The 19,404-nt window shown below is 31.8% G+C and overlaps 2 protein-coding genes across 2 annotated transcripts; both read left to right on the top strand.

The window, feature by feature from the left end:
• The first annotated feature begins 2,370 nt into the window (after nt 1-2,370).
• Nucleotides 2,371-7,001, top strand: LOC120358203 (retinol-binding protein pinta-like). Its single transcript, XM_039451438.1, has 5 exons — nt 2,371-2,671; nt 4,118-4,277; nt 4,738-4,843; nt 4,942-5,305; nt 6,481-7,001. Exons 1-5 carry the CDS (start codon nt 2,506-2,508, stop codon nt 6,576-6,578), a joined length of 894 nt encoding a protein of 297 aa, XP_039307372.1. The 5' UTR covers nt 2,371-2,505; the 3' UTR covers nt 6,579-7,001.
• A 3,489-nt stretch (nt 7,002-10,490) lies between these two features.
• Nucleotides 10,491-19,356, top strand: LOC105199778 (nucleoporin Nup188). Its single transcript, XM_011167003.3, has 6 exons — nt 10,491-10,793; nt 11,272-11,488; nt 11,670-12,137; nt 12,211-12,335; nt 14,138-14,666; nt 14,744-19,356. The coding sequence occupies exons 1-6, from the start codon at nt 10,765-10,767 to the stop codon at nt 19,160-19,162; spliced, it is 5,787 nt and encodes a 1,928-aa protein (XP_011165305.1). The 5' UTR covers nt 10,491-10,764; the 3' UTR covers nt 19,163-19,356.
• The last annotated feature ends 48 nt before the right edge of the window (nt 19,357-19,404 follow it).

The following is a 19,404-nucleotide window of genomic DNA, read 5'->3' as shown; positions in this document are numbered from 1 at the left end:
ATTATTTAAAAAATCCCAAACAGTTTAGTTTAGGTGGACCCCTTTCTCGTAGAATGCCCCATATACTTTTACAAATATATATTTGTGAAAATATTATAATATTTATGGCTTGATCTCCTCATTAGAGATTCTTAATGAAAAGCATCATAAAACTAGTCTTTCTATCTAGAAACAACTCACTTTTGCAGTCATTTATTATTACGTGCTTCCATGGAAAATTAATGAACCAATAAATTATAAAAAACTTATAATTTTTTTTCTTTCTGTTAAAACATAATTTCCTAAAAATATGTCTTGCATATTCTTATCCCAGAAAAATCTTTGGATTAATTCTCTGTAAAAGCAAACGAATTGTTTAGTTTGCTTTGCTTAGAATTAATTCAAAAACTTTTCTGGGATTAAGATGTGCGAAAGCAAATTAGGTTAAGTGAGATTGATAAAATTGCAGCAATATAACAACACTAAAGCTTTACATAATAGTTACATTGCATCAATGTAACAAAGTGACGAACTAGGTTATTGGTATATAATTGTAATTTTGCTGTTACATAACAGCAATGCTTTCCTTCAGTCGCCTGTTACGTTGATATAATGTAACCATGATGTTCAATGTGTGGGAAATTGTAACTAACATGGACGTTACATGTAACAAACACGCTATATTGCGTGTTACCTTTAAGTTTATTGCATCAACATTGCTATTATATAGCTGTGTGTGCTGGGGAGTATTAGAGGAGAAGAGGGTATTATGGTTACTATCGACAATATGGCTACCCCTATTATTTCCGTTATTAGGTGACGTATTCTAATAATTGCTTATGGAATTATTTGTTTAGTAGCCCGCTGTTTATAGTGATGCTAATATGCTAATATATAATTACTGACAATTATTATAATGCATTTTTACTTTTGAGCATTTCTAAACTTTTTTAAGATACACTTTTAACATTTAATTACATACACTTTCTCATTATTTTTAAACTTGAGTGTATTATCACTCGAAGGTACATACACTCGAAGGTATTTTGTTATTTAACTTTTTATTTGGCCGTATACATTTTAAGTTATACAAAGTTAAAACATAGAATTTTATTAGTATGGTTTTTTAAGCGAAATTTTTATATTAAAATATTTCTTTGATAAATTGATCATCATTCTAAAGAGCGATGTTTAGAAACATTAAAGACATTATTTTATGCTTGTTGTTTAATGTTAAGCAGGTATAAAATGATATTTTTAATGAAATTTTTATTGGTATTTCTAAAGTTTCTGAACGCAGGAAAATTCTAAATCAGAAAAATTCTAAACAATAGAAAATTAAAAATATATAATTTTATAACAAGATACTGTGTTTTTTTAAACTAAATTAACTTTTTAAAATTATTTTTATAGATAACCATATTACAATCAATTATTTTCTTCCACCGATTATGCAGTGCAAAATCTAATGCATATATTTTTAATTTTCTATTGTTTAGAATTTTCCTGCGTTCAGAAGCTTTAAAACTTTCATTAAAAATATTATTTTATCCCTGTTTAATATTAAACAACAAGCATAAAATGTCTCTAATGTTTCTAAACACCGCTCTTTAGAATGATAATCGATTTATCAAAAAAGGATTTCAATATACAAATTTCTCTTAAAAAATCATTTTAACAAAATTCCATGTTATTGTGTTAATTTTGTATAACTTGAAATGCATACGGCCAAATAAAAAGTTAAATAACAAAAAAAAACACTCGAGTATATGTACCTTCGTGTGATAATACACTTAAGTTTAAGAATAATGAGGACCTCTATGTAATTGAATATTAAAAGTGTACCTTGAAAAAGTTTGGAAGTGCTCAAAAGTAAAAATGCCTTATAACAATTATTAGTCATTATATATTGGCATAAGGCATCACTAACAAACGGCGGACTAAACGAATAACTCCATAAGCAATTGTTAGAATACATCGCCTAATAACGGAAATAATAGGGGTAGCCATATTGTCGACAGTACCTATAATACCCTCTTCATTTTTACTTATTTTATCAGTTGTATTATTATAATGTTTATCTGTAGTTAGACATAAAATTTTAAATAGATGTTGCAGCAGGAAACATTAATAACAGAAAAATAGATTAGACCAGACAGCGCATAGTTACATTTGTGGTCACAGTTCAAACAAAATCTCTCTCTCTCTCTCTCTCTCTCTCTCTCTCTCTCGATTTTTTTTGTACACATTATGGCCCTCCATTAATAAAAACTGTATGAGTTATATTTATTCTTCGTTATTCCCCTTCCCTTTTCATTAAGTTGTTTGCTACTGATAACAATACTGCAACGATCCGTTTCGTGTTACATAAGATATTTGGGCGCGATTATTAAGAGCGTCGATCGACAGTTGGCAGAGTAAAGTAATCGAGAGTGCGAGTTTATAAAAAAATTTCAAAATTTTTGTGAGTTCGTCCGCGAAAACAAGGTTTTATATTCACTATAACTTACATTCATTATCATCGCTATGACGAACAAATGCGACATCACGCATTACGCTTGGCAAGAACTAACTAGCGAGGATAAAAAATATGCAGCAATACATTTGAACGAGACCAATGAGACTAGAAAGAATGCCATCGCAGAGATTAAACGATGGATTAAAGAAAATGACAACTTGCCCGAACAAATTGGTAAGAATGATAGTGGTCACATAATAAACGCGTTAAAATATGATCACTTAATGAAATTCAAATACACTTCATTAATTTTTGAACAATAAAACGAAATACCACTTATCAGCGTCGAATAACGTTACTTCTGATATTCAGCTTGTTGAATGAGTTGAGGAATAATACATGTTTGAAAAAAAAAAACAAAAGAATAGATGATGAAAGAAAAAAATAGATTTAAAGAAATAAAATAGATATTGCACTTTAATCAATACATAAAAAAAGTAAAATATTTTAAGATGTAGTATCGGAAGAGATGTGATGTATAGTGGAATTATCAAGAAACTTTATCGTATTATTACATTTTACTATTTTTCAAAAGTTTCTTATTTATTTTTTTACTTGTTTATTTTATTGAGAAAAAGAGAAGAAATCGTTTTATATATTTAAAATATAAATATGTTTATTGTGGTACATGAATTATTAATAAAGATAAAACAAAGTTTGAATACGATGATGTAAGATTACGATTCAAAAAAAATGAAAACAGAATACAATCCATTATCTTATTTATAATTAGAAGACCAACGATTAAATTCAACAACGTTTACGTAACGAATATTATCTTTACGTTTACTATATAGCGTGTCCCAAAATGCATATTCTACGAGATAAACACAAGCGCATATCGATATACACGGGCAAGGCAAAAATGTGAAATAAGAAGTAGGATTTAAAAATCTTATATTTAAAAAATTTTAGGTGACCTTTACCCAATCAGTAGACAATGTTTTTTAAATATTTATTTTTCATTATAACGTTTTTTAAATATTAAAATATTAAAATATTTTTAAACATTTAAAAAACGTTATGATGAAGAATAAATATTTAAAAAACATTTAAAAAGCATTATCTACTGATTGGAGGTCGCCTTAAATTTTTTAAATAGAAGATTTTTAAATCCTACTTCTTATTTTACATTCTTGCCTTGCCCGTGTACATCGATATCCGCTTGCATTTATATGTACGTTACGTACATACATTATATGAAAAGATAAAGGAAAAGGACTGCACTGGAAAGACATTAATGACCGCTAGTGTAGCTGACATTGAAACGTTTCCAAAACATTTGTTACTTTTTTCCATAAGAACTTTCCAAATTATGAAATTCAAAATTTACCACCGGAATTAGCATTACTCATAGTGAATTACGTAGAGATTGCACGGATTTATATCTCTTTTCACTCTTTTGCATGTACATACATAACACAAAAGAGATGTAATTCTATATAGTGTATAATGTATCAAAAATTTCAAAATTCTTCTTTCTCAAGAGTAATATACGCACTCTTTAATTGTAATTATAACTGTATTTAATATTATATGAAAAATCTTTTATTGGTCTTAGCACTGTTTCAAGTAGAATTATAACTTTATATTTGAAGGAAATCTTTAATTTTTACGCAGATAATTTTCTCATTTTACAATTTTTGAGAGTCGACAAATTTGATCTCGAAAAAACTAAATACAGAATCCGAAACTATTATAAGCATCGGTCCAATGTACCGGAATGGTATAGCAGTAAGGATCCGTTTCAACGGGAACTGCAAGTGATACTTAATCTGGGGTAATAATCATTATTAGAAATAATTTTTTTTAACTTTCTTTTAATATTTCTATTATATTTTAGTAATAAAACGTGTTTAATATTTCTTAGAGACAATTAGAGGTACATACAATGTTACAATCAAGTTTCCAGAGATCTATAAGACACAGAAGGATCGTAAACACTTACTAATTTTATCATTTAATATAATACCCACTAGTTTTTTTTAACAACGTTTACATGTTTTATACATCGAATTAAATGTCTAAGAAAATTTAATGTTTCTGCACGAATTACTTTTAGTTCTCTCGTCATAATCTGTTCGATTAATGATTTTAGTTCTCAAACTTATTGTTAGTCTATTTCATTACAATTTTTTTTTTTTTTTAAATTAGCTGGTACTAAATTGTCACATTGTATTGCTGTAAAACGAGAAAGTATATTTCTTTTAAGAATTCAGAAATGTTTCGTTTGCACCTAGAATATTTTTGCCCTTGCGAAAGCAGGATAGTCAAGGAAGAACGGTTTACCTTGTGCGCGCAGCTCGGCATGACCCGAGAATACACAAAATATCAAATCTAGCTAAGGTAATGTTAAAATAATGTATCGCTTAAATAATTTGTAGCGGATGCTGTCATGATAATGTATTTTTAATGTATATGTCCATTATTTTTGATGCTTTTAGATCTGTGCAATGGCGTTAGATGCTTCGATGAAATATAATGTCACAGGATCTGTATATGGTTATACATGGTACGTAGATGTATCCAATGTAACTACAGGCCATATTTTTCAATTGACACCGTCTACGTTAAAAAATTTGGTCGATACATGGCAAAAATGTTACCCGCTAAGATATCAGAAGATTGTTCTTTTCAACGTACCAACATTCTTTTATATTGTTGTGAGGATTCTCAGATCTTTCATGACACAAAAGTTAAAAAACAGATTTTACGTCTACTCCCACCAGAACTGTTTTGAAGAGATTCCAACTGATGGCTTGCCTGTCGAATATGGCGGTACCGGTGAAACAATTCAGGAGTTAACAGGTAATTACGGTAAATTACATAAATGTTAATGGAATACTGGATAATATAATATAAAAGATGTATTGCTAATGTTTACTCTAAAGCAGGTATTGCTGGAGAAAAAATAAACGTCTCAGAATTAAGACACAACCAACCCACGTAGCATATAAGGGTTTCAAATACGTTTTTAAAACGTATCCATAGTTTTATAACCGTAAAAAACCATTAAAAAACGTTTAAACAGAAACGTTTTTGAAACCATAGTTTAAGAAACGTATTTTTTACGTTTCTTCTGAGAATACTGTAAAAAAGTTACGTTTCTACTGTAATACTGTAACAGTTTTCTTAACATTAAATAGAATAGAAATGTTTCTTAAAGTAAAAAAAATCGAGAATTTTTCTCAAGAATTTTTTCCGGAAATTTTCAAGAGGTCACTCATTCAAGTTGTAATCGTAAAAGAGTATAATTCTATATGTGTTTATATAAATAATATGGTTTAATTATATGTATTATTTTTTCAATAACATATATTGACTCGATATACATGTGTTAACACAAATGTTCACAGATCAATCATCAGGCATCAATTCGCAGCAATCTTACAGGTCAAGCAACGTTCGGCGAGGTTACGACTTGAATGAGGGTGACCGCTTGAAAATTCCAAAAAAATTCTTGAGAAAGATTTTCGAATTTTTTTTACTTTAAATAACTTCTATGTTATTTAACATTAAGAAAATTGTTTTTGACAATTACTTAGAAATTCTAAAAGAGTAGAAATTTTAAAATTTTTTTATCCGTAAAAAACACATTTTTATAATGGTTTCTTAAACGTTATTTTATCGGAAAAGAAACGTTTCAGTTAACTTTTTTCTGAGTGGACATTTTAACGCATGAGAAACGTTTTTAAAAATCGGTAGTAAAACGTTTCGGAAAAACGTTTATAAAACGTTTTTGAAACGTATATGTGCTACTTGGGAATTATTCAAGCAACAATCGTTAAAAGTAGTTAAGAATTCTTTGCATATCAAATATATATGAAATTATTACGTATTAAATACGTATTTAAATTAGCATGTAATTTGTCGTATACACACACCCACACAAACACACACGCGCGCACACGCACATATATATATATATATATATATATATATATATATATATATATATATATATCAAATATTTATTTTTGTAGAATATTGGAAGAAATTTATCGAGGATAATCGCGACTGGCTTACGAAGGATGAGAATAATCAAACTATCCAGACAACCGAATCTACAGAGGATTTTTAGCATATTTATAATTTTCTGACAACTTAGGACAATAAATGATCAAAGCATTAAAACGAACAATCATTTGCTAACAGTGTTTAAAAACTCTAAGAATCAGTCATTGGATTTTAAAATGTACAATGAAATACTAGTTTATGCACTTTATACTGTTTACCTAGCACTAAGAACTTAAAGATTATGTTTTTAATAATATTTTAACGTAACGTAATATGTTCGGAATAAATTTGGAGACAAGATAGGGTACGAGAAACAAAAAAGTGTTTTGTACCCTATCGTGTAATAAATGTGTAATAAATAATTATTTTAAGTTATGGTTTATTATGATACAATGATTACAGATAAATATATATGCTTGTTATAAATGTAATTAAATATGTTTATTATTATAATTGTAAGATGTGCAATAAAAAATTATGTCTGTAAGTTAAAATTTGTTATACATGTGTATAATAAAGCCACATGTGTAATTATACTTATTATAACTGCGCGCAAATTCACAGGAAACCACATTATATTACGCTTAAATATGAACATGTTTAAGGAATATTATTATTATGCCACGAAAAACAATCATTCTTTGGCAAGGAACTCGAGCCTCTTTGTGGTTAGCTAGGTAATCAGCAAGTATATTTTTTAATTAACAGCTCCAACAGCTGCACGGTTCAAACTTACTCTGAACAAATTCTAGATATTAGATGCTGCAATATCTCTTCTCTATTCTCCTGGAATTATAACTCTATTGTCATTCTTTTAATCAACATATTCAGGGGTACAATATTTTTCAAATCCTTGTTGATGTTGTTCCGTTTTCATTATAAAGTTATTTAAGCTACTGTCACATGTGTATATATTTTTAACAAATTCTAGTAGTTGAGCTAGTTAAGTCCAAAGGATACGCCATCTGAAACATAAACACTGGTATTGACAATGATACTTTCCGGATGAGATAAATGTAATATTTTATTTCTTCTATCTTGTTGATAAAATTCCGGAAGCATTTTCTATTAATCGCCGAGCTCGGGAATGTCTGTAGTTAAAAATACGTACGTTGTGTCTCAGTTAAATGAATTTTGTCTAGAGTATGGGCGTATCAAATTATGATGTAAAGGAAATATCTCGTCACCCACAAGAAAATAAGACATCATGATATTTGTGACAGGCAAAGGAGATGGCGGGGGTGCCTTTAGTGTATCATTTTCCACAGTTTGATCAAATTCTGTAGCACTATAGATGATAAGCTCTTTCCCTCGATGAACCACTGGTACTAAGCTAATCGAATGAAGAATTTGCTTGATCGAAGAAAGGTCGCACAATAGCGACGGGGATACTTCCTTTACAAATGTCGTACATATATTGAAAGAGGAAATTTATAATAGATAACAAAATAAAAACAATAATAATAAAAAGTACAAATAATTTAATTAATGTTATTCATGTAAATAATAAAAGAACTTATTGGAACATTAAATGGATGAAGCTTATCACATTTTACACACGGTTTTATCTTGTACAATTCAATAATAAATTTGCAAGTATACTAAATTAAAGCTCGCAAAGCGACGGCATTTGTACGACTGTTCTAAAGGTATATGCTTACAACCATTGACAAAATTATTAGGCACCCTTTTTTCTAAATTTCTTATAACTGAATGTGCGTAAGCTAAAAAATAAGTCATAAAAAATAATGGTCGACCAAGCAAATATTAGTTTATGTGGTTACTTAATAAATAAATGATAACATTTATAAAGATAATGTTATGTATTTTTTTATAAATTGAAGAAATTGTTAAATAAATAGGGTGCCTAATAATTTTGTCAATGGCTGTACATAATTTACTCAAGCAGAACAACAAGTCGAAATGACATCAAAGTGATTCACAATTATGTTAAAATGACACCAAAGTGAATCGTAATTGATCGAAAAGTGACTTTTAATGATCATTTTGCAGTCACTTTGACATCATTTTGACGTCGTGATGACTCCCTGTTCTGCTTGGGTACTAACTTTACTTCGAACATTCTTCATATCTTCTGATTTTCACCTTTAACATTTAATTTTTTTGCAATTATATATTTCTCTTGATTACTTCAAAATAAAATGACATCACACTGAAATAACAACAATTACGGTATTGTAAGACATTAATTTTTTGTTTACAGAATAATAAATGTAATTAATATATATGTAAGTTGAATATTTATTTAATGGTCTACATGATTCGACTAGAATATTTGTTCTCTTCAGCATTTTACAAATAAGGAGACTTCATTTACAAAAAATTATTACTCACACATTTCATACCTTTACTGTCTAACGCCAGCTCATCAACTAACAACAAGAAAACTAACATAAAACTAATTTAAAATTTAATTAGAAATTTCACCTTTTATACTGCATTTATATAATTCAATTTACGTGTTTATTATATGCAAAGTTCGATTAGTGTAGAAATATGCATAACAACGCGCCACTTGGCGCGTGCATTTTGGATCATTTATATATTGAAATTTACTTTTTACGTTTCAACAATATTGACCTTAATTTGTATACATTCAAATGTTACGTAAATGTTTTTCTTATTGTTCGCAATTTCATAATATTTACGCAGACTGTTCTCAAAATGTTTTCATCATCTCTTATTACGGAAAAATACGAGCAAAACATGCTGCGTGAAATACCGAGCACACGTACCATATGCTTATATGGAAAGATTTTTAATTATTTTTGGAAAATGGAAATGTTGCAACATAACTTTATCATATACCATTGAATTTGTAATAAAATAATTTATTTTGCTTATAAAAAGAAATAAAAATTTTGAAAAGAATAGGTAAGTGATGGGGTAAAGTATAAGAAAAAATTCTTTTTAATTTTTTATTATCACTGTTATAAAGTACTCTCCAAGCCATATTAACTTTCAATCAGTACATTTTTTTTATCTCTTAGTTTCGACGATATATGAAGAAAGAAAAAACCAATTTTTTTCAAATGCGTATTTTACCCTCTTAAAGTCAGTATTGACATGTATAAAAAAATGTGTTTTTTATTTTGATCTGTAGTACAACATATTAAAAGCTTGTCAAAATCGGAAGGAGACACTTCCGTAGCGCACGGACGGGTGCCCGTACTATACGTTTAAAGAGGTTTTTAATTATTTTTGGAAAATGGAAATGTCGGAACATAACTTTATCATACATCATTGAATTCGTAATAATATAAGTTTTATTGTGCTTATGCAAAAAAATAAAAATTTTGAAAAAGTAAGTAGACGGTGCAAAAAATATTAAAAAATTTTTTTTTATTTTTTTTACTGCTGTTATAAATTACTCTTCAAGCCATTCAACTTTCAATTAGAATATTTTTTTCTATTTCCTATAGTTTCGCCGATATACGCTTCGAAAGTAGAAAATCGATTTTCTTCAAAAGGGTGTATCACCCCCTAAAAGTAAGTATTGGAAAGTATTAAAAAATACGTGTCTCTTATTTTGATCTGTACGATATATTAAAGGGTCATCAAAATCGGTGGGGGACACCTATGTCCTTTTCCTTGTAATATAATGTGTAATTATGTTCGACACATTTCGTTATCTATCTCAAAATTATCGATGGTCGGTATTCATAGTCGATTCTTATATTTAAGATCATCTTAAGTATCATCTTAAAATGCCATCAACCAATCAGAGAGTCGTATTAGCATCTTAAGACATTACTTAAGACAACCTTGAAATAAGAATCGACTATGAATACCGACCTTATGAGATCGTATATAGCACAGATTAAAACCACGAGTTCATAGACATTACCGATATGATCGTGGAAATTGGCTACGTAGTTCAAGGTCCATTTTTTATGACATAGAGGCGTTTTGAAGTAAGCTCCACGATCGCTCTCAGGCTACTCTCTGGTTTGAAAATACTCATGCCATATGCCGCATGTGTTCGTTTCTTTGAGCGAATATTATCGCTCATATCAATTGTACCTAATATTACCCGCCAACGGCTACCATCAGATATAAGGTTATGTAGTAGATGTAGTAGTGTTAGTGTTTATGTACATTTAAAGCAGACCATTAAGATTGAAACATAGAAAATATTTTCTTACAACTATACATAGCGTATTTGTTTATGTAAAAATTATAAAATTTGACACAATTTTGAATACGGTGATATTTTCACCGTATTCAACATGGAAGTAGCACCAATGGGCAACTTGTCGTGAGTATACACACATTATTTCTTTTTTTTATAAATGATTAATATTTAACTGGTTTCACCAACTCCAATTAACCTAATAAGTCGATTAAATTTATAAATTGCCAATTGCAAAATTTAAAACCTAACCTAATTTTTTATTATTTTACTGAAAGATTTAGTTATTACTTTAAAGTATATATTATATATTACACAAGTAAAAATTTGCAGAAAATGAAGAAAAACTTATCATTAATTTTAAGTTTTGTAATTGATTATTTTAATTGACCAATCAAACTACTTGGAAATGATGAGATCAGCTTTATCGAAATGTGGAATATCTTATTGTGAATGAAACAAAAATAAAATAAAAATAAAATTTGTCAATTTTATGTTAATATTATTTTGTTACTCGTTTTGTTAATACTTTTTTTATGTGATTCATAAATTTATTTATTGAATAATATAAATGAAATAATAAATAATAATAATTTACGTAAAGCTGTAGCAAGGAACTGTGGTCTATCATATCCAGCACAACATGTTGTTGTGCTAAAGAGACTGTTGAAGAAGAAATAAAAAATAGCACTGTTTTACTTAAAGAAGGACTTCAGTTTTTTAAGCCATATACAGATGCATCATTACAAAGCATTTCCAAAAGAGATCCACCTCCTCTACAGCAAATGTATGATTTGATAAGTAAACTTGCTCCACTCCTTGTAAGTATATTGTTTAACACTTGTAAATTCTTTTGTAAACAATGTTGTCTTTAGGTAACTTACAGTTTAGATAATTTTATATATATATATAACAATAAACACTGCTTATAAGATTTATATGGATTACAATCTAATTTTAATATCATGTTTTTATTTATATTATGTTTTTAATTTACTCAAGAATCTAGATGCTACAATTACCTGGGACCTGGTGTGCAATTTTGTGTCCTACGAATACAGAAATTGCGCTGAGACCTTTGCATCACAATTATCTGATCTTACTTCTATAAGAGCATTAATCGATGATATCTGGAATTTTTATTACTCTGAAAGAGTGACTCTGATAAAATGCCTTAAACTTATGATTGAATATAAAGATAACAAAAGACATCCTCATCACAAGGAATTTGCAAAATTTTTTAGTGAGGTGCTAATGGGAAATTTACTCGAGTCTCTACGAAAACAAATAGAAGCATTGAAATTTGTAATTTCTCCTATACGATCGCAATTCTGTACAGAAGATCATTTACATCGATTGTATAATAGTACTTTAATTGAAATGCGCGAGCTACTTCATATACTGACTGTGATTGTAAATGATGTACATATTCCTGGTTACGAATTTGCTAAGTTATATGGCAGTATTGGGGTAAGGCTCATGCTTAAAAATTTTTTATATTTTTACGATAAAAAATTTTGCTAAATGGTGAATTTTTTTTTAGGGTGAACCTAGACGATTAGTCAGTACAAAAAGTCATGAAGACAAAGAAGCTATCACTAAAAAACTTGAAGAAATACAGTATAGTCAGACAGCATTGTTCCTTGTAACACTGGATGTAAACAAGCAGTAAGCTAATATAGTTACTTTGCACAATTAAAAGACAATGAGTACAATTAAAGCTTTAAAAATGAAAAGCAGATTTAGCAGCTCAAAAAAGTCTATCTTTTAGTTTTTTAACTTTTAAATTTTATTTTGGCCTTAAAAATTTTTTATTTGTTGGGAAAATTTAAAATTAGCATGTAAATCCTAAATATCTAGTACCATAAATTATTGTTAAGCTTTATGAATGTATTAATTTATAAATAATATGAAGCTCTGAGAATAATAATTCACAAAGATTATCTGAGCTGTTATTTTTATGTGAGTTATTGAGTGTATATTACATTAATCAATACGTACATATTACTTCTGTTTTGCAAATCATCACATAAGATCAATTATATCCATGTACATGTAATCTTTCTTTGATTTACTCTATAAATTATAACATATATTATGACAATTATAATGGCATTTAAGGCTCCTGAGTACTTGCCGCGGCCATATTGAAGTTGTGACGTTAGAAGTGAGAAATTGCATGAAATGACACGTAATTTTGTTAAACATGCCATTTGTAAATAAAGCCAATTTGGATAAAACAAACTAAGCAGATGGCTTTAAAACACTTCTAGATATCAGTCACGACTATTCTTTTTCTGCTTAACAGTCAGTAAATAGTCGTAAAAGCATGTAAAGTGAAGCTATTGAAATAGGAAAACACATGGTCAGGTAATTTTGTCAAACATGCCATTTGTAAATAAAGCCAATTTGGATAAAACAGATTAATCAAATGGCTTTTAAATATCGGTCACAACTATTCTTTTTTTGCCTAGCAGTCAGTAAATAGTCATAAAAAGCATGTAAGTGACGCCTATTCAGACAGGAAAACATACAGATAGCTATTGAAAGGAGTGAAAAATGTACTTTTATGTATAAAATTTAAAGAAACTTTACTCGCAATCCATTTTTACGAATTTAGTAAATACAAGACAAGTCATATTTTCACAATGAAACATATAATAACAAAATGACATGCACGACACATCTCGACGTCAATCTGTCACGTTTCACGTGTATTAATTCTAATTTTGTCCGCGACGGAATGTCGCTACTGTCAACGCGGAGTTCTCGCCTGAGGAGTCAGGAGCCTTTCAATTTGACACACATTTTAACAGAGATAAAATGAGAATTCAAAAATTTCAATCTTTGTGAATATAAATATTAGTTTTTGTTGTTAGTGAAACATGATAATGTTTTCATCTCTAATAGTTCATGTTCTGCTTGATAAAAAAAATACCTATTAATATTTACAAAGGCATTATCAATGAATGGAAACTATTTTAAATCTTGACTATGGTACTACAGAGCATTATTGTTTATTATATTTTTTAAGGACTTTCTCTCAAAGTACTTTGTATTTTATTATAGTCTTTTATTACTGGAAATTATAAAATTTGCGCAAAAAATTTTGAAGCATTAAAATTCTCTTTAATCAAATAAGGCCTTTTTCACTTAATTTGTATTATTCACATATCGATCGATTTTTACTTAATATTGTTTATTTAGTTTTATACTTTTATTAACATACCGTTTTTATAATAGTATCTTTTATATTTAACAGTTTTGTGTTTAACAGCTAATTTCAATACTTTTCCAACAAATTAAATTTCTTTTTAATCAAAATTTAATTCAACAGTTTAAAAACTATAAAAAAACATATTCTTTTTACTTGTCATTCCAGAGGCCAAAATTGCCCCATCTTATACATTTTCTTTTATATTGTGATAATTTTATTTGTGTATACGTTTTAATTTATTATCTCTTTGTAGTGCTGATATGGAAGATTGGATAAATGGTGTCAGAAGTAATATGCAAGAAATCTTTGAACACAAATGTGTCCGTGAAAGTTTACCACAAGATGGACCGTTACTTCTATCATGGATGTTAGCAAATTATGCGATTGATCCAGATAACATGGACATGCTAAATCGCTACAAGCCGTTTGGTATCAAAGCCATACAATTGAACGTATTCCAGTATCTGCGAAATTTAATAAGCTGCGAAATGTTTCAAGAAGAAACTCATTATGCTGAAATCGTGCGAAGCAGCACTTACAATCTTCTCTCTTTGATGTGCGTCTTTGTCGATGAAGAACGATTAAGTGGTTTAAATGGTATATTCGATGCTTTGGCTGCCATAGTCAAATTTCCAGAATGTGCAGCTAGATTCTGGAATGAATCATCCGACAGTATACAGTCGATTTATAAAGTTGCCAAAGAATTATATCCTTACAAATTTGAACCGTTAACCAATATAGCTATTGGTCTAGCATCTTCAACAACTACGAATGCTAAAAAGGTAATAAATTATATATGTATATCAAATTTATTTCATCAAATATTTCATGTATTATATGAAATGAATTTTTTATTTAGATTGCGTCGGAATTGGATAATTTACAAACAGTAACTATAGAGATTCCTCGTCAAAGAGATTATAATAAGCCATTACAGCCATATGAAGCGGATTGTATAATTCAAAAGAACTCATTTATTATACCCAGCAATTGTGTACGCGAGAATATTACTGTGTTATCAAATGAGAAGGAAATAGTTTTGTTTCGTACAAAGGCGAGTTATTGGGATGCCTTGCATCATAAAATAGAACAGTTATTTTCTCAAGCGAGCGGCGGAATTGCAAATATCAGCGCAGTGAAGACTGACTTACCAGAAAATGTTTGCCAAGGCCTGAAATTGTTGGAAGCATTATTGGGTCATGATATTGAGATACCATCGAGTATGGTTGCTTCTACAGAGTTAAGTTTGGAAATTATCAATCGATTTTCATATCCGGTGCTACCAACAAACTTATATAGAATTGTTGCCGTATGCATCAGCATTTCATCAAAATTGGTCTTGAGGTATCCCGAAGATATTATTTCGCGAATGCGATCTGGTGTTTATCCAAAATTTAATAATTGGGATCAAAAGCCATTAGACTTCGCGGAAGCGATTTCCTTCGATAGTGGTCTCATCGCGTCATGGCTCTCAGGAATAGAAACCATTGAGCATACGTATCCCATTCTACGCGCATTTCTGGACACATTGTATAATTATTTAATCGCCAAGTACAGTAAAGAGGCCATGTACACTATTGAAATACCGGGTATGGTATTTCTACTGCAAGCTGTGTTACCCAAACTAGACTCGTGGTATTTTGAATCAAATGCAGAAAGAATCGATTTATGGTTGAAAAGTATGTTTTGTATTCATCGAGCTTTGGATTCAGCTTTACCGAAAAATGACATTCGCAATGAGTTGCAACTTGTTGTAGTATATAGTCTACTCTACTTAGAGCCTCGTCACGCGTTATTGAAATTACTGCGAACGGGCGAACGCACATTGCACAATAAAATGATCACGGAGACAAATTGGATTAGTGGAAAAGGATTCAAGATTATCAAAAGTGTAGAACTCGCTCTGTCGATAGTCAATCGACTGTTGATGTTTAGAAAATCTTTAGGTCTTGAATTGAGCGACAGATCACCCCTCGAAGTTGCTTTGTATTCCTCTCCAAGAGTACCCAATGGACTTCTTATAGTACCAACTATTGTCAATTATCTATATGTTTGGTTTAGCCCTTCGTTACAAAAAATGGCTGTAAGACTACTGAAGAAATTCGCGGAAGAATTTTCCATGTCTTTGCTTGTTTGCATGGGAATGGATGGAACATCTATACGAGAAACTTTTGCATTTCGATTAACTCTACCGACATGCGCGATTGAAGTCAAAGTCGCTATCTTAGAATTAGTTGCCGTATGTCTGGAGAAACAACCTGGTTTGACAGAAGCTCTCTTCAACATTATGCATCAAGCAGAATGCAAGAGGATCTTCCCACGTCCAGCCGATGAATTTCTTACCGAGGGTTGCAGTCAATTTTTGGATTCATATTTAGAACGAATGTACAAAGAAGACGACATTGTATGTGACAAATTGTACGACAGCACGATGACAGTATTGCGCGCCATGTGGTATCACAGAAATGAGATCCTTGTCAATTTCTTCCGGAAACGAGAAAAGTTCTGGAGCCACTTATTTGCACCACTTTTCAAAACTTTGGTGGCGGGCGCAAAGGGTTATTCTCAACTGTTAGATGTAATTACGCTAGAATTATATAAAAGTCCATTATTAGAGAACAATTTCTCAAAAAGTCTTAAGGAACTGTTGGACAAATCCAAGGATCATTGGAAAAAATTAGCTATGTATGTTCTCAATGTTTCTGCAAATAGCGAAAGCGAGAATAGAGAACAACACGCAAGGCAGAACAGACTCATAGAACCGTTGTATGAAATTAATTTAGAATCTTGGTATCACTTTATTGTTATGCTCACTGATGATCGAACGGCGAAAAACTATCCAATTAACGTAACACAGGCGCATCTCCTAACTCAACTAGCTTTGGATTCTCTACTAAAGCGAGTAAAAGAACCTAATGATTTTAGCAGTGGCAAGATCCCAATGTTACTAGCTTCTTTATCTCTGAGATGTATTACCTCCTGGAAACAGATGTGCGTTGGTGACTCGAGGGATTTTAAAACCAGGCTGTCGCAGCTCACGCAAGAAATAGCACAAACTTATCGCGGTTTTGGAAAAGCCCTACGGCAGACGATGATCTCGTTGCTGCTTGGATGCGTACAACTGGTCAAAAGTACCTTGGCCGAAGACTCGGCAAGCCTGGAGTATCTTTTAGCGCATTCTTGTACAATCGCTATTTGTGAATTAGAGGAATTGAAGGAAGCTGCTCTTCAATTGGAACGTCGAAAGCAACAATTCTCTGTCGAGCTCAAAATTGATGAAAAAGATACGCGGAAGAAGGCGGATTGTCACAGCGCCGAGACACTTCGTGGTATACGGGAAAGTCTGCCGGCAACATTGGCTATCAGCATGGTGACGCAATTGTTACGATCATATGTCGAACGAAATGCAAACTTCAAACATCGCCTGAGAGCTAGTTGCGTGCAGCTTCGTCAGATGATACCTGAACTGATGGTATGCGTCGGTTATACACTTCAGAAATATCCATATCTAAAGTTCAGTGCAGCGGCCCTGAGCCTGCTGGGCGTTATATCACGTTCACCATACTGTCCATATCCTATCAATGATAATGACATTGCAAAACTCTGGCTTAGCTTGATTCCACCGGCAGACATCTCCAATAGCATGCTCGACTCGCTGTACGACGATTCGGCGAATGGTCAATGGCGTTGTCAGGATTGGTGGCCATTGTACACCTTGGGTTTAGAATATTTGATAGGTCTGGTCAGCAATGAGACCCGCATGATGTTTGTCAATCATATAATTGTTTTTTTAAATTCTCATGAACATCAATTGATGGTGGTGTCTACATTATTAAGACACACTGCTGATCTACTAGCTGCCGATCTAATACAATCGCTGGTCGCACTTATACATGCCATAGCCACGCAAACGTGTGTTTGGAATGCGATTCAGCCAAGTGTTCGCGAGACTCTTATCAAATGCATGTATTTGGCGTACGATAGTACGGTGAACCTGTTGCTGAGGCCGCGGATACTCAAATTCATCATTGACGGTATCAGCGTGGAAAGTGCTGAAGAACTCGAGTCCTGCGATAATCGATTGCCCAGTGGCGAACTGAAACTGCTAGTGAACAAATTGATCGTGATAAACACAACCTGCGCGCTAAGCTTCGTTCATTTTTCACCGAAGCTGAACACTCTGGTGGATACAATATATACCCAGGACTATTGGTACACGCCGATGGCTGAGATGAACTTTGGACCTCCGCAGATGAGCATGAACTCCGGTCCACGACTCACATACGGCACGATCATCAGTTCGACGCAACTGTTTACCCAGGCTCTTCACTCTCGCTCGCATCCCGTTGTTGCCTCATTACCTGCGGCTTCAACGTCGCATCCTGGACGCGAAGACAAAACGGATTCGGCGAAGAAGGAATGGGAACGTGCCGCACCAGAAAATCTCCGGCGCATGCATACGAGCAAAGATTTGCGACGAATCATTCATGCGGCCTCTGGTTCCACCTCCAGAACGTCATCCAACATTGGTGGAGAATTTCTAGGATACGTCAGTGGCCTAGACGTCACCGTGCCATTACTTAGCAGTCCTAGACTCGTACGTCGGCCCTACGATCCATTGATATGTGAAAACACTATTCTTTCGAGAGCAACCGCTTTAGCGACTGGTAGACACGTCACGAAGAGTAGCGGCAGCGGGGCTGCGGGAGCTCCGGGTAACGGTAGCCCAATCGTAGCGAGAAATCACAGATTCAGCGATCCATGGTTTGAATCCATGGATGAGAACAATACACGCTTGGCACTAGAAATTAATCTTATTCTGATACTGTCGCAGGCTTTAGAAGGGGTGAAAAACCCCAGGCTGGCTTTGCGAGATCGTCAACTTATAGCAAGAGAGACCGATACCGAGCTAGGAGTTTTCTTCGAATTTCTCGAACACCGCGGTACTCCTGATATCTGGCAGGTGAAGGGTTCTCTGATAGATGCGGATACAAGAAGTTCCAGGACAATTCAAGATACGAGCGATCCAACGCAAACGAATTTACCGGCGAGACTCCAAAAGGATAGTACTATTGACAAAGCACCGGTGTGCTCGCCTGACCACGAAAATTCTTCATTGGAGATGCACCAAACAGAGACACGAGAGAAAAGACTTGACGACAGTGTACTCACTACTGGCGTTTTCAAAACGAATGTCAGCAGTGTACAGTTTTTACCATTAATGGGAAAACTGCTTAAAACAGTTGTCGAGTCGTTAGATTTGGCACAATTCCGATAAACTATATTAAAACATAATTCTTAATATATAATTCATCATTTTTTTTCAAATAAAAAGTAAATTGAATACTCTAATGAATATAAATGATGAGTACAAATTAAGACCTACGTTTTTATACATTACAAATTATCACTTTTTTTACATAATTGTGAATAAATAATTTGACAATTAAACATGTATAATATAATTGAACATTGTTTGTATGAATATTTTTGTTTTGTGAAATTTATGAAAATGTATGC

Source organism: Solenopsis invicta, chromosome 7 (assembly GCF_016802725.1).
Source record: "Solenopsis invicta isolate M01_SB chromosome 7, UNIL_Sinv_3.0, whole genome shotgun sequence".
Classification (NCBI taxonomy): Eukaryota; Metazoa; Arthropoda; class Insecta; order Hymenoptera; family Formicidae; genus Solenopsis; species Solenopsis invicta.
This window is presented reverse-complemented; position numbering and strand designations above follow the sequence as displayed.

Bases quoted from the DNA above. Each gene is read 5' to 3' on its own strand.
- LOC120358203 (XM_039451438.1), top strand. From the start codon at position 2,506: ATGACGAACAAATGCGACATCACGCATTACGCTTGGCAAGAACTAACT. The intron at 4,278-4,737 runs GTAATAATCATT...GTTTGCACCTAG, and splicing joins CAAGTGATACTTAATCTGGG to AATATTTTTGCCCTTGCGAA. The intron at 4,844-4,941 runs GTAATGTTAAAA...TGATGCTTTTAG, and splicing joins AAATATCAAATCTAGCTAAG to ATCTGTGCAATGGCGTTAGA.
- LOC105199778 (XM_011167003.3), top strand. From the start codon at position 10,765: ATGGAAGTAGCACCAATGGGCAACTTGTC. The intron at 10,794-11,271 runs GTGAGTATACAC...ATTTACGTAAAG, and splicing joins GCACCAATGGGCAACTTGTC to CTGTAGCAAGGAACTGTGGT. The intron at 14,667-14,743 runs GTAATAAATTAT...TTTTTTATTTAG, and splicing joins CAACTACGAATGCTAAAAAG to ATTGCGTCGGAATTGGATAA.